The 15,381-nt window shown below is 40.4% G+C and overlaps 1 protein-coding gene across 4 annotated transcripts in view; it reads right to left on the reverse strand.

The window, feature by feature from the left end:
* The window catches only part of FMN1 (formin 1), a 373,318-nt gene that overhangs the window by 145,539 nt on the left and 212,398 nt on the right, over window positions 1-15,381 (reverse strand). Inside the window, exon 8 of one of the 4 annotated variants that reach the window (XM_036446945.2) lies at window positions 996-1,573. The exons of the other annotated variants lie outside the window; for them this stretch is intronic. Coding sequence (XP_036302838.1) covers window positions 1,506-1,573 — 68 coding nt within the window. The 3' untranslated portion in view covers window positions 996-1,505. Of the gene's footprint in view, window positions 1-995; window positions 1,574-15,381 lie in introns of those variants that run through there. 4 annotated transcript variants of the gene reach the window in all.

The raw sequence follows: 15,381 nt of genomic DNA on the forward strand, positions 1-15,381 counted from the left end.
ACATTGTGAAATTAACCAGCACGCTAGTAAATTTTCTCTGTGGCAGGCTAATTAATTTTATTAAACCAACCAGTGATATTTAGAATGCCTTAAAATTCTGCTCGTCAACCATTATTCTATTCGTTGGCATTACACCATGGTTTTCAGAGAAGGTAGGGATCAAGGTAAAGGGCAGGTTGCTTTCAAATTGCTTTGCTTCTTCTGTAATTTAGAATCATATGAATCCCTTTATACAATTTTAACAAAGTTAATTAACTCAGCTAAGATCATGTAACTTCACAGGACACCGAGAAATGTACTTAAAATTCCTTCACAGGCCGCCTTTCTCTAACTTAGGAGTTAGTCAGCAAGCTATTCCCAGATACATGGGCTAGTGAGAAAAGAAGAGGTTAGCACGCTAGAGACAAAGTCAGTCATCTCAGATTCTACCAAGACAAAGAAAAATTACCCTTCTGAAAAGGCCAATCTGAAACCACAAAGGAAAATGTAGTTTGAGAAAGAATTTACCCTCCCAGCACTGTTCTTTGTACATGGAGATAATATGAATTCACTAATTTGTTGGATAGACTAGGTACTTTTAATAAGTTGCTTTAAAAAAACAGAAACTGGCCTGGAACAATGTTTTGTTTTTTAAATGTCAATTCCAACACTCTCCTACAAAAATCAGCCAACAGTAATGCAATGAGAAAAGGTGAAATTCTAAGTAATGTATCAGAAATATTCACTTTTAATCATACATCTTAGTTACTATATTATGAACTAAATAAGAGTAGTTATAATTAAGAACCCTTACGAATGAGAAAGAGAATATCTGCGGGTTTCTTTTCTTGGAGAGTAAATATTTTGTTTTAAAAGTGAATCAGGCCCTAGCTGGTTTGGCTCAGTGATTAGAGCATTGCCCACAGACTGAGAATTCACAGGTTCAATTCTGGTCAAGGGCATGTACCTTGGTTGCAGGCTCAATCCCTAGCAGGTTGTGCAGGAGGCAGCTGATCAATGATTCTCATCATTGATGTTTCTCTCTCTTTCTTCTCCCTTCCTCTCTGAAATCAATAAAAATGTTTGTTTGTTTTTAAAGTGAATAGTATGGGTCCCAGATACAAAATTGGATAGTTTATGGTCAGCCAGTGCCTCTCCAGTGGGCCTGGTGGCAGAAAGAACACATCTAGCAAGCACGGGGCAGAAGCACAATCATGGGCTCTGGAGACATTTGGTTGCTCATTCACCCATCCCTTGAGTAAACATTTGTTGAATGTGTACTAAGTTCTAAAAACCGTTCTAAAATGCTGTGATTATATATATATCAAAAGTATATAAGATATTCAAAACACTTGACCTCTCGACATTTATACTGTAGCTTAGTGGAAGGAAAAAAAAAACAAGTAAATTGTTTCAGATACTGATACACTATGAAGAAAGTAAAATAGAGAAATGAGTGACATTAGATAGAATGATTGATGAAGGCTTCTATGAGGAGGTCACATTTTAGCTATGCACTGAAGGGGTCAGTTCTTCAAATGTCTGGGAGAAGAGCATTTCAGGGAGAGGTAACTGCAAAAGGAAATTTCTTTTTCTGGTGAAGAAACAAGCACAGGGTACAGAAAAAGACCAAGATGATTATCATGAAGGGATCAAGACATCCTCACTATGTGATCCTGGGCAGGTTAAACTGTCAACCTCAAACATACAAAACATATACCCATAAAACATAATACCTATAAACAATAACACTTACTGAAAATATTAAGGGAGGTAATGTGTATGCTTGGCATTGCACAGAGAGCATATAAACTCAAAGTGGTATCTATGAACTATGACTATTAGGATTTTAAATATACACATTGTTCATGTGTTTTAATGTTTGTTAATGCCTTATTTGCTCTAACATCTGGAAAGAATTAGAGAAAGAAGACTACAACTACTGAGTAGCTTGCTATACACAAATTTTCCAGAATTCTTGAGTGTTTAAGGTAGGAGGTTCAACTTTAAAAAAGCATTATTAATAGAAAAGGCATATGCACAGATAACGCTACAAAAATAATGTATCAAATATGTCTTAAGGTTAATATAAGAAGGCTTCGGGTCCATTCAGAATGTTAACCTAATTTTATCTCTAGTTTCCATCTTTCTCACTAATATACCCTTCATCATACCACCAAAGCTATTTTTTGAAAACACGAGTCTCAAAATTTTACTTTGATGTTTAAAATACCTTGGATGTCTTTCCTTTAAATATTGGGTGAAACCCAAGCTTTTTGGCCTGATTTTTAAGCCCACCCACTTCCTGCCCCCCAGCTACACTTCCAGTCTCATTTCCTACTACTTCCATTTCTCCCATATACACTGTGCTCCAGCCAGATTGGACAGCTCCCCATTTCTGAACATGCCACACTTTCTGCCTTTCCCACCCTCATCATCCAAGGCCCTGATGCAAGGTTTTCTGCCCTGGAAGAATCCTCTCAATCTTGGGATCCTTAATCCTCACTCTTTGCCTCTTCCATGGTATAGTACTCTATTCTTATTTTAAGAACCTGAAGTATGGTATGTTGCATAACAGTTTCCTCTCCCATTGAATGGTATGTCCTTATAGTCAGGGATCATTCTATGCATCTTGATAAACCCTGTTCCCAGCAGAATACCTGGGTTGTAATAGGAATAAAGTAAATATTTGTGGATAGGAAAGATGGTACAGGAATCCCAAAGGCTGATGAGTCCTTCTGCTAAATGTCAAAGTTTCTTTTCTTTTCTTTGTTATTAGATATTTTAAAAGCTTAATTTGAAAGAGTATGGGAGAGGGAGAGAGAGAATCCCCAATGAGTGAAGGAAACATCAAGTGGCTGCCTTCTGCATACTCTCTCATGGGGACTGAGCCCGCAACCTCAGGCAAGTGCCCTACTAGAAATTGAACCGGTGACCTCAGTGCATGGGCCCATGCTCAACCAACTGGAACAGGCATCAAAGTTTCCTGATAAAGAAAGCATGGGGTCTTGAAAAAGAAAACATAGTACATTAGAAAGGGATAATATGTTGACAGATAAAATAATATGGAAATGTATCTGAATTAAGGTGGTTTGCCCACCCCCATTTATCCATGTTAAAAAAAAATAAAAATCAAGGTTTAGCCCTGTCCAGGGTTGCTCAGTGGTTAGAGTGTCAGCCCATGCACATACCTGGGTTACAGGTTCTGTACCCAGCCCCAGCTGGGGTGTGTGAGGGAGGCAACCAATCGATTGTCTCTATCACATTGATCTCTTTCTCTATCTCTCTCTCTCCCTCCTACTCTCTCTAAAAATTAATAATAATAATAATAAAATCCTTCATGAGAATTAACAAAACAAAACAAAATAAAATCAAGGTTTAGTTAGTACAGTTGCATAATTATGCCCTTAGTATAGGTGCATTGCTTGACCAAATATTCCATACCAAAACATAACTAAGTATAACAAGTGAATTTTCTCATATTTTAAGAAAAATATTTTCCACTTCATTCTTGACCTTCAAAAACTTTTAAAATAGCATCTTAGGGAAAAGGTTACCAGTAAATATTCAATTGTTATATGGCTTCAGGAAGACACCTGGAACACCCATTTATTAATCACCATTAATTAAGCTAAATTCATCCCAAGCCATGGCCAGTGAGCATCGACTGGAAGGATGTGGGACATTCCCAATGGAAAAAGCAGATGCAGACAGGCTAATGGAACTTGCAGGCAATGGCAGGTAGTTCAATGTTGGCTTGAAGAAAGCATCAATTAATTGGACTAAGGAGGTAAATTCCAACCTAGTCTGGAGAAAGAGATTGTGAGATTATTAATGCCATGATGAGGAGTCTGCAGTGCACCTGATATATTGCAAGGAAGCACTGAGCAGTTACAAGTGGGAGAATAAATTGGATAGAGTTATAATACACTAGAGGCCCACTGCACAAAATTAGTGCACGGGTAGGGTCCCTAGGCCTGGCCAGCGATCAGGGCCCATTGGGGCCTTCCTTTCCCTGGTTGCTGGCTGCTGGCCAGGGCCTTTCTTCATTCTGCGCTGCCCCCAGGTGGTCACTGCCCATCATAATGAGTGGTCAGACTCCTGGCTGGTCGAATTCCTGAGGGATAATTTGCATATTAGCATTTTATTACATAGGATAGGACACATCAAAACTTGGAACCATTAGTTTCAAACCCCCTCCAGTGGCCAAAGGGAACAAAAACTTGAGTCCTATGGACAGAAAGAACAGGAACAGAGGAGAAACACAAAGAGAGCATACAGAGTTGTATCACTAGCTAGCTCTCGACTGAGGAAACGAGTATAAACTACTCAGAGGCTTTGTGCCTAGACGTGAGGGAAGAGCTTTGGGTTACCCACAGAAGTAGGCAAAGGAACTTAAGAGCTGGACATCCCAAGTGATCTTCTCACCTCTACCCCCACCCCCAGGTCATAGGGAAGGAATGGGAGAGAGGAAATGAGTGGTGAAGGAAGAAGTAGATGACAGAGCAGTTTAGGGCCAGCACCAAGTACTCCACTGAAGCTTCTCATCTTCCATGTAAGGATCTTATAATAAAAGTAAATGTAAAATAAAATCCACAAGTGGAAGGAGCACTATGAAGAGATCTTTGGGTTGAGCACATGAGCTTAAGAATATTAAATTATCTCTATTATTTCTATCCTACACAATGGTCAAAGGAGGAGGTTAGGTTATTGGCCAAATGTCTAAAAAGTGAAAAACAAAACACAACAAAAAAGCTTAAGTCCCAGTTCTTCCAGGAGAATTGTCTTGCATGTACTCAATTGTGCCTCCTATTTACCAAAACAGTTTAAATTCCTACATAAGGACAGAATCAATACTTGATAATTCTATTCCCTAAAATTCTGGGGCGGCGTATTAGAAAATTAACTCTTAAAGACACTTAACCATCACACTGATAAGCATTACACAAACCCATTTAATAAGTTAACTGATTATTACGATATCAAAAGAAATCAATCATTAAACTAATTTTGGAGTTACCTAGGATCGGATAGTGCCATCCATTTTCTACTTTAAAATCATACTCTGTTTCTCTTGATCTGTCTGCCTCTTCCTCACACACTCATGCACCCATACACACCTTTTATCTTGTAAGTTGAATAAGCAAATCCCAGCTTACACAATTCTACAGCACACCTCAAAGCCCTGATACAGTAATTCCAAGTAATCCTAGCTTTTGTTCCCTGTGTACAGGGCTCATTATACCAACACGCCTGCAGATGGTGTCAGAAAGGTGAAGTGTCAAATCCACAAAGGGGAGACCCCAACAACTCATTGCTACTGCAATATCAATCATTGCTGGTGGGTTTTACTTTTATCTCTCTCTCTCCTTAGTTATTCCGACTCACACTGTCAGTTCAGCTAGAATATTTCACCTACACCTCACAATATGCCGAAAGGAAGTAGACACACGCTGTGAAAAGCTGGTAATTTTATTGGGTTCCTTTACCTTTAAAAATCTGTTACTTGGTCAAGTCTGGTTTCTGGGCTCCTTTTTGCAGGGAAATTGAGGCAAACATTTTTATGTGGTCCTCTGGTGCCTGCTCTGTACTCCAAGAATTATATACACAAGGATCATTAGAGTCGTGTTTCGCCCATTAAGATATAATAACCGTCAGCAAGGACAAAAAGCAGATCAGTATCACAAATTCAAACTAACAGGCGCACATAAAAACTATGCGCCTGCTCCGGGCACAAGCACAGGGTCAGGGTCTCACACAAGAGGTAAATCCCCCCTCCCGTTTGCAGACAGCTTTGCACAGACCAGGGTAAGCAGAAAGAATACGCAGGAATTCTCAGCCCTGTAACCACTTTTAACCCTGAACACTGTTCTATCCCTGAGTATACCTCGTCCAAATAAACAAAGGATGGCTGCTCGCTGTTTGAAGGGCTTCTAATTAGTAAAACAAAACAAACAAACAAAAAAACAACCAAAAAAACAACAACAAGCAGTTATTCACAGGAGCTGATTTTAAAAACTATGTGTTTTTTTTTAATTGATTTCAAAGTAGATGGGAAAGGGAGAAAGAGGTAGAAACTCAATGATGAGAGAGACTTATTGATTGGCTGCCTCCTGCAGCCCTACACTGGCAATGGAGCCTGAAATCCAGGCAGGTGCCCTGACCAGGTATTGAACCATGACCTCCTGGTTCATAGGTTGATGCTCAACCACTGAATCATACCGGCTGGGCAAGAACTGATCCTTTTGATTGAAGGAGCTGAAGTGGGCAAGAAACAGAGGAGATGGAGGGAGGAAGGCACATGTCCTAGTCAAGGGGAATCTGGTCATCCAAGGTGTAGAAGACAAGACCGGGTTGGTTTACCAGCTTTGGTAATGTTGGCTTTAAACATAAGCTCTGTGTAGCCTGCTTTATTCTTCTTTGCATTTCCTAAAGTAGTTGACAGGCTACCTTACACAAAAGGGGATTTTAATAATCATTTGCAATTGGAGTAGCTTTGTTCTCAGCCCAGGAAACCAAAGATAATAAGATTATTTGATTGTATGAACAGAAATTATTTTGTTAATATTGTTAACTTCCAAATAGCCAATATACCTAATACTTAGCTATTTTTTTCCCCCCAAATAACTAATATTTTTAGGACTTGATAAATACTCAATTTGTAAGGAAAAGGAACCAGAATGTGGAAAGTAAACTAAGAGGCCATGGGTTTTTAAAACTCTCAGGTAACCTGTCCCTGAAAACTACCACAAACTAACCCCTGTGACCTCTACCAAGGAAAAGGCAAGGCTGTGGGAGCGTGGAAGGAGGCGGTGGAGAGTCTGAGATGAGGAAAGGCAAAGCAGAAACATCTCCCATGTCTCACTCCCAACAACAGCCCATCACTGAGAAGAAAGACCAAGTTCATGACAAACCTGGGCAAAAGTTAAGAGAAGGGAGGAGCATGGAGGTGAGCCCCCACTGAAGGACTCTATAACCACACCTCTTCACAATGTCATAGCTCTCTCATAACCTTTCCTCAGAGTGTCTCACTTTTTCCCCACTGGCCGCTATGCTGCACCTCCCATCGGCACCAGGCACGCCTGTGCAGAGAGATACGCATGAAGCCTCGCTCTGCACAGATAACCAGATGAGTGCTGAGGACACCCACTATGAAGCAGCTCAAAGGGATCTCTGTCCACTCCACCAGAAGGTGGGGACAGTAGGCAAACCTTACTGGGGGGATTAATGCTTAATAAATTATCAGCCAGCATTCATCGGGAGCTTCCTATGTGCCAGGTATTGCTCTGTTTTATATTTAATCGTATAAAACAGATGCTAGTGTGGTCCCTAGTTTTACAGATGACGATGCCAAGGCACGAAATCACACAGCTTGGTTTCCAGAGCACGGTTCCACAAACACATTTGCTAAACTAGAGTATACTTCAACCCTTCAAAAGTTTTAGCCAATAAATGGTCACTCCACCTAAAACCTTCACCACTTGAAAAACCACCACACAGACAATTCAGTTAACCAGCTACCCACAATGTCTACACAGAGGCCTTGGAAAACAGCATCGTCGGGCTTTGCATTACCTAGCAGTCTCCCAGAGGGGCCACATATGGCCCTGCCACAGGAACTTTACTTACACATGCTTCACAACCATAACTTCCTTACTCAGTTGTCACTAATACTTAATTCAACTTAAATATTCTGTCTCAATATGTGGAATAAGATGATCAAAATTAAATCTGTTTAGTTATTTGCAGTTATTCAAAATAATCAGGATTGCAATTTTGCTATGAAGTCATAGAAAAAAACAAAACACCCTAAAGAGGAGAAATCTGGAACTTGAAAAGTCATTATCTTAAAATAAAACAAAATATAAATGTAAAGATAAAACATAATAGGAACACTTATTTTCTTGAAAATATATTAATAACTGCAACTTGACACTGCATGCCAGGACTAAGAAGGGAAGCAGAAGCACTAAGAATGAAGAAACACAAAAGTTGCCTTCAGACACACAAAGAACAAGAATTACCCAGGGACTATAGGTCACAATCTTCTCTACCCTGCGGAATGCCTGCTGGTGCTACTGTAGTCCATGTAGACCTTACTTGGGGCTTTGATGGAGACAGGAGGCAAGTGTAAAGGGCACAGTGAGCAGGAGCTGGCCGGAAGGTGGAAGAAACAACCCCAAAAGGGACACTGATTGAATCGCTTCCAAAACCTCAAAATCACTCAATGTTATACAGTAAAAACCTCAATTCTTGCCCAAGTCCAGACATGTACTATATTCCTGGAAGTGCCCAAGGTGCCATTTTATAGGTGCAATTAAAATTGTCCATGGTTCAAACCTCAAAGAAGGGCTACGGCATAGAAGTCACACCACTTCCCCTCCTTCCTCTCTCTTCTCTGTAGGGCAGTGGAATGAGAAACAGTTTGGGTTAAGCTGCTTCTGTTCTTCCATTAGTTCTGGTTCTTTCAAGCCAAAATTACATTCCAGGCAGATTGGATGGTCTCAGCCAGTGCCTGAAGGTAAAGTACAAAGAACAGCCACCTTCTGCTCTCTGGATGCAGCCCGAGTGAAGGAATGTACAGTTGTTCAAAAAGAGGTGGGCGGACCCCGGCTCCTCAGGTGTTTTAGACTCAGTGGGAGGATGAGAAAGGTGGGAGAAAGAAGGGCAGCATTAGAACTACTGTTTATACTTATCTAAAGATTTTTTTAAATGGAGCTCTGCCGATATGTAATAAGTTGACTGAGCCTGGCAGCTTCATTCAGTATGTCTGCAGGTCATGATTGCACGTCACCTTGGGTGGGCAAAGGCCTTCATACATGCATCCTCCTCACGTGTTCTTTTACTTTCAACATATTGTGATGGGGGAGGGAGGCAATTAAACAAAGGTTTCTGATTCTAAAATCTGGTTTTAACTAAATTTGACAAAACAAACAAGTTGCCTTCAAAAGGTTCCTGGAGAGAAACCCCAGATTGAAGATAATCCATCAACAATAAGAAAATGACAGAGCAGACACTTTGATTGTTAGTACAAGTTTCTTCATCAGCCATGGAATGAATTAAAAGCAAGGACACTCGAATCAGATTTGCCAAGACTCTGACCTCCGTAAGTCATAACAGAATTTATCAAGGGACTGTTTGAAATCTGGATTTAAGTCCACTATTGTTAAGAAGGAGCCTCCCCCTATTTATAGATTGAGCCTTGAGATATTAGCTAATGAGAATCCAAAGCCATCAAAATTAGCAAGATACTTAAATTATTATTAATCTCATTTTAATTAATATTTTTGCATATGTTTCAAAGTGTCAATATTAGTTCTGACGCACATTTACATGATGTACACGTTTTAGAAAACATACCCTGAGGAGCAGGCTCTAAAACTCTGTTAGGGAGATGAGTACAGAGTACAAATTTAGGAGACCAACTGCCTTTGAGAATAGGGTGTTTTAGGCTAGAACCCCAATGTTCCTCAGGAAAATCCTAGACATGCACGGTGAATTTGAGATGGCTGGTTAAATTAATTCTGATTAGCCCTGGCCAGGCGGCTCAGGAGGTTGGACTGTTATCCTGTCCACAAAACGGTTGCATGTTCCATCCTTGGTCGGGGCACATATGAGAGGCAACAAATAAATAAATCAATAAAAACATAGCATGGGGAGAGGATTAAAACATTAATTGTGTTTTAGACAGCTAGCCTAAACCTTGACAGATACTTCTAGAAATTATTAGGCAAAAATGAGCAAAGTCCAGTGGGCATTCTCAGATCTGAGATTCAGACTCTGGGAATATAACTAACTGGCATCCTCTTACATTTTAATTTAAAATTTACATTTGAAATAGAAAAATAATCTTTGATGCTGCTGCACTCCCAAATTGAGATTCTGGGCTAGTAGAAACTAAACTGAAAAATGTTTTATTTTGATGTTAGATTAAATGTTATAAATATAAATCCTGAGTGTACGGGAAATTTCCAAATGAGTGCCAGGAGGTTTCTGGCACCCAGTCTGTTGCAATGCATACAGAGGTTTATATCAAGAATAGTCAACAGCAATTTTCCATCCCCCTGGGAGAAGAATAAGAGGAAATCACTAACGTGGAATGAAAACACTAATTTGCAATCATGCAGGCAGTAACTGTGCCCAAGGATGCCAAAATGCTTTTAAATGCAAGTCATCCAGTTTAGTGGATGGATGAAGTAAATCACTTATTTAGAGCCTCTCCTGGACCACATACAAGCGCTGTGGGCATTACGGTCAGTCTCCTGAAACCATTCTTCCTCCATGACTAAGATCCTGCCTTTGCCATGCATGGCTTTAAACTGCAGGCAGTACTGGATTTGGCTTTCTCCCACAAGATGCCAATTCCATCTTGGGTAGAGAGAAACAGATAGAGGCCGTTACCTTTCTGGGAATGTTGTATTTCTAACTAGCTCTATTTCTTTAGCATTAGGCCAGAATGTTCAGATGCTCTTTGAATACTTCAGCTTAAATATATCCAGTAATTTCAGATTCAAATAATCCAAAACAAGGAACCCTCGTGCATTGCTGGTGGGAATGTAGACTGGTGCAACCACTGTGGAGAACAGTATGGAGCTTCCACAAAAAACTGAAAATGGAACTCCCATTTGACCCAGTAATCCCACTCCTAGGAATATATCCCAAGAAGCTAGAAACATCAACCAGACAGAATATATGCACCCCTATGTTCATAGCAGCACAATTTACAATAGCTAGGATTTGGAAACAGCCTAGGTGCCCATCAGCAGATGATTGGATCTAAAAACTATGGTACATTTACACAATGGAATATTATGCAGCCATAAAAAAGAAAAGATTCTCATCGTTTGCAGCAACCTGGATGGAATTGGAGAACATCATGCTGAGTGAAACAAGCCAGTCAATGAAAGAGAGACACCACATGACCTCACTTATTTATGGATGATAAAGAACATTATAAACTGAAGAACCAAAAGATAGATATAGAGACAGTAAAGCAACAAGCAGACTGTCAAATTACAGTGGGGAGGCTGGGGAGATCTGGGGGAGATAAGAGATCAACTGAAGGACTTGTATACATGCATATAAGTACAACCATTGGACACAAAACTCTGGGGAGGGAGGGTACGTATGGGAGGGGGAGGGGCATTGGTATATGTACAAAAATAATAACTTAATAAAAAATATATTTAAAAAAATAATAATCCAAAACAGAATTGACCTTTCTGCTTCTACCCAGGCTTTTTCTCCTCTAGTTCCAGTTTATGTTTTCAACATCATTATACACATGCTTGTTAAGGCCAGAAACACAAGGTACATATAAGATTTCTACAACAATGCTTGCATCTGATATGAGAATTAGCAATTCTCTCTCCAAATATCCCTTATATATAGTGTCTCCTCCTCTAAATTTCTACAGACACAATCTTAGTTCTGGCTTTTATCGTTTATCTCAAAAATCCCAATCCCAATCTTGGCCGGTGTGCTCAATGGTTAGAGTGTGAGCCCCTGCGCTGAAGGGCCTCAGGTTTAATTCCCAGTCAAGTGCACATTCCTGGGTTGCAGGCTCAATCCCTGGCCCTTGTCAGAGAGTGCATACAGGAAGCAATCAATAAATATGTCTCTCTCACACCGATGATTCTCTCTCTCCTCCCTTTCACCCTCTCTAAAAACCAATGGCAAAAAAAAAATAATAATAAAAAAATCCTCGGGTGAGGATTAACAAAAAATAAAAAATAAATCCCAAACCCTTTCTATCAGATTTATCTATTTTCAGACTTTGTGTGTGTGTGTGTGTGTGTGTGTGTGTGTGTGTGTTCATTCAACAGACACTTGATGATCACCCAGGTGCCAGGCACAGTACAAGGTGCCAGGGACACCAGTGAGCAAGCTCTCTCTTAGAGAGTATGTTCTGGAAAGGAACATAAATGAGAACATAAGTAGATGAACAAAAAATGATTAAGTGCTGTGTAAACTAGGAGAGAATTAACTCAGGGTGACTTAAATTAGGGAGGGGAGGTCTGGAAAAGTATTTGAACCAGAGCGAATGGGCAGTGCTGTTCATTTGAAATGTGCTGAGCCTTCAAAGACTCAGAGGAAGGAATGGATATGCCCTTTTAAGGAGAGGACCACTGTGGTGAGAGGGCAGTGAGAGGGAAGCAAGCACAGTCAGCTGCAGTAGCTGATGTGCTCTGTGGCCAGTCTTCCCCAGCCTGAAAGGTATTTCTGCACTCAAAGTCAGATCACAGCACTGCCCATCTTCAATGCTGTCTCCCTGTTACTGATGGGATAATGTCCAAGCTCTGTGTGATGAGACTCAGAGCCCTTCCTGTGCCGGATGCTATGCCTTTCTAGCCCTGTGCCCTGAAAGTCACACGTGATCTATACACACAAGCAGGGCCTCCTTTACACAAGCCTCCTTTCCATTGGAAAGGCTCCTTCTGTGTGTGATGACCATCATTTCACCCTCTAAGACTCATCTAAAGTTTTACAGGAGGAGACAAGACATTGCTTTGTTATTTCATGGGCAACTCTTGTAATCTTGGGCTGCTTTTTACATCTCTTACCATCCTGTGAACTCTTGAGAATCTTAGAGTCTGGATCTTATATTGTGGTCATCATGGTACCTGATACAGAGCTGGCTTCAAAACATGTTTACTGAGAGAAAGAATGAGGGAAGAAGGAAAGAAGGAAAGGAGGGAGGGAGGGAGGGGAGAAAGGAAGTTTTGTCCAAATGCATTAATGGAATGCATGACATTCAGATTCCATATAAGGTTCAATTTCTTTATTAAATCAAATTAAATTAAAAAAACATTTATTGAATGACTTTTACATATGATACATTAGCCCAATCAGTTGTGCCAGTAAACAATTCTTAATTAGCAGAGAAATTCTTAGCAAAAAAATAGAACATGACATAATGGAAGAGACACTGGCAGCTTTAAGAACTTGAGGTATAGAGCCCCAAATTGCACTTCTTGAGTGCACACTACAGCCAGCATCTAGTGGACACTGGAGAAATGTCCACCCTACAAACAAGGATAACAAGGTTTCTTTTTAAGACTTAAATCAGTAAAAATTGGATCACCCATCTGTGGGAGGTAATTGTAGACTGAAATACCCCAAACTGTCATCTAGGTGACCAACCTGCAATCTCAGCAAAAGGGAAGAAGGCATAAACAATATATCATGCCCAGAGGAGACAACTGACATGGAAGAGATGATGATGAACAGATCCGATAAATACTTTCATCTTGACAAGGAAAAGTTCTCTAAGTGAACACACTGGCTGTACAGCTTATACCTTAAGCCCCTTATGAGTTTGAAGAGTGAGAGTTAGTGCATTTGTGCAGTGGAAAGATGAATACATGACTAGGAGGCTGAAGAACAACGTCTGAACTACGGTCATTTTACCACAGTTGTCGTGCTGTGCGACCTTGCGTGGCTGCCAGCGGGCCTGCCCCAATCAGATCTCACTGCAGCCACACACCCCGCATGAAAACAAATGTTTTAGGCCAATGTCAGTACAGAAAGTCCTTTCATCGGGATGACAACACAAGGCCAAGTGCATTCCATTCACTACCAGACATGGACTCAGAATGAAATGTAACTGACATAGCCCAGCTCCTAAGTGACCTTCAGAGGCCAGTGTCAGTCAAATGACTCTAAAGAAAAATTAAGCTCAGGTTATAGTGCTGTATTCATCTGGAGTGCATTACTAAATGAAGACATGAAATGGAGCTTAGGAGCCAACTCTGTGGTGAATTTCAGAGGTGCCTGGAGCAGGAGGAAAGTAAAATGGCGCCTGCACGCCCCAGGAGCCTGCAGTGCTACAAATGATGTTTCTAATGCTCAAATGTTAGTTCACTGATGCTTCTCATAAGCAAGTTCTTGTCCAGAGTAGAATATTGGAAAGGTCTCTTACATGACTCACAATGGGCATTCGGTAACACAAGGCTTATGGTCCTGAGTTGGTGACTGGGCTGCCACATGCTGGAGTGAATCTTATCCACATGGCAACCTGCTGTCCTACAGTAGGACATGCTGAGAAAGAACTGAATGCAGCCTAAGGCGCTGTCACCAGTGGGAAAGTTCATGTCCATAGTGCTATGCACCCTGGTGGTGAGACCACACTTGCTTGGCTTCCCCAGGCTTCTGAAGAGTGATGTTGTTTAGGACAAGACTCTGCCACTGATCCTGGAAAGACTGTTTTCTACCTTCAATGACCACATCAAAAATGTTAGGATCCTGGACATAAGACTATACACTTCCCTACTGATAGTTTTCTGTTTTGTTTTATTTCTGCATTTTTCCTTTGTCCTAGCATCATTATTTCTCGGTTTGAATTTACCCAAAACTCAATTCTTCTAGAAGACCAAATGCCTAAAGTTACTAAAGAATTCCTTTCTAATTCTGATGGCGGACTTTTTCTAGTCATCCTTTGCCTCTAATTCAAATCAATTACTCCAACATCTTTGGATGTTTAATATTTGTATTTATTTAGTTCTACTCTTAAGCTTAAATACTAAAAGTAGACAGCTTATTTGTGTGTGTGTGTGTGTGTGTGTGTGTGTGTGTGTGTGTATATATATATATATATATATATATATATATATATTTCAAATATATTTTATTGATTTTTTACAGAGAGGAAGGAAGAGGGATAGAGAGAAATATCGATAAGAGAGAAACATCTATCAGCTGCCTCCTGCACACCCCCTACCGGGGATGTGCCCACAACCAAGGTACATGCCCTTAACCAAAATCGAACCTGGGACCTTTCAATCTACAGGCTGAAGCTCTATCCACTGAGACAAACTGGTTTAGGCATTAATATATTTTTAATGATTTTAGATAGGAAGGAAGAGGGAGAGATAGAAACATCAGTGATGAGAGAATCATTGATTAGCTGCTTTCTGCATGCCCACTACTGGGGATTGAGTCTGCAACCCAGGCATGTGCCCCAACTGGGAATTGAACCCTGACCTCCTGGTTCATAGGTTGATGCTCAACTACTGAACCACACCAGCTAGACCTAGACAGCTTGTTTGAATACTCTGAAAACTTTTTAGTTTTATGTGGAATTTTTAATGTTTGCAATAAAGCAAAATGTTAAGACCTTAACAGAGCTCCTTTGAAATGCAGAGTAGTACGTGAAAGAATAAGGATTTTTTAGTTCAGGACCTATGGGAGTGTTCTTCTGGCTACCAAAGCAAAATAACTTCGAGGCAACTTGGACTGAAACCTGGGTAGTGTGGTTTGAGAGTGTCTCCACTGTTACACTCATGCTAAATTCTATTGAAAATGTCTACAAGAGACTGTAATATTACTCAGGAAATATTTTCAGTGACATGTTAAAATAATGATTTATAGCCCTGGTTGGTATAAAGTGGTTAGTGCCAGCCT

This window comes from Pipistrellus kuhlii, unplaced genomic scaffold (genome assembly GCF_014108245.1).
Source record: "Pipistrellus kuhlii isolate mPipKuh1 unplaced genomic scaffold, mPipKuh1.p scaffold_m20_p_1, whole genome shotgun sequence".
Classification (NCBI taxonomy): Eukaryota; Metazoa; Chordata; class Mammalia; order Chiroptera; family Vespertilionidae; genus Pipistrellus; species Pipistrellus kuhlii.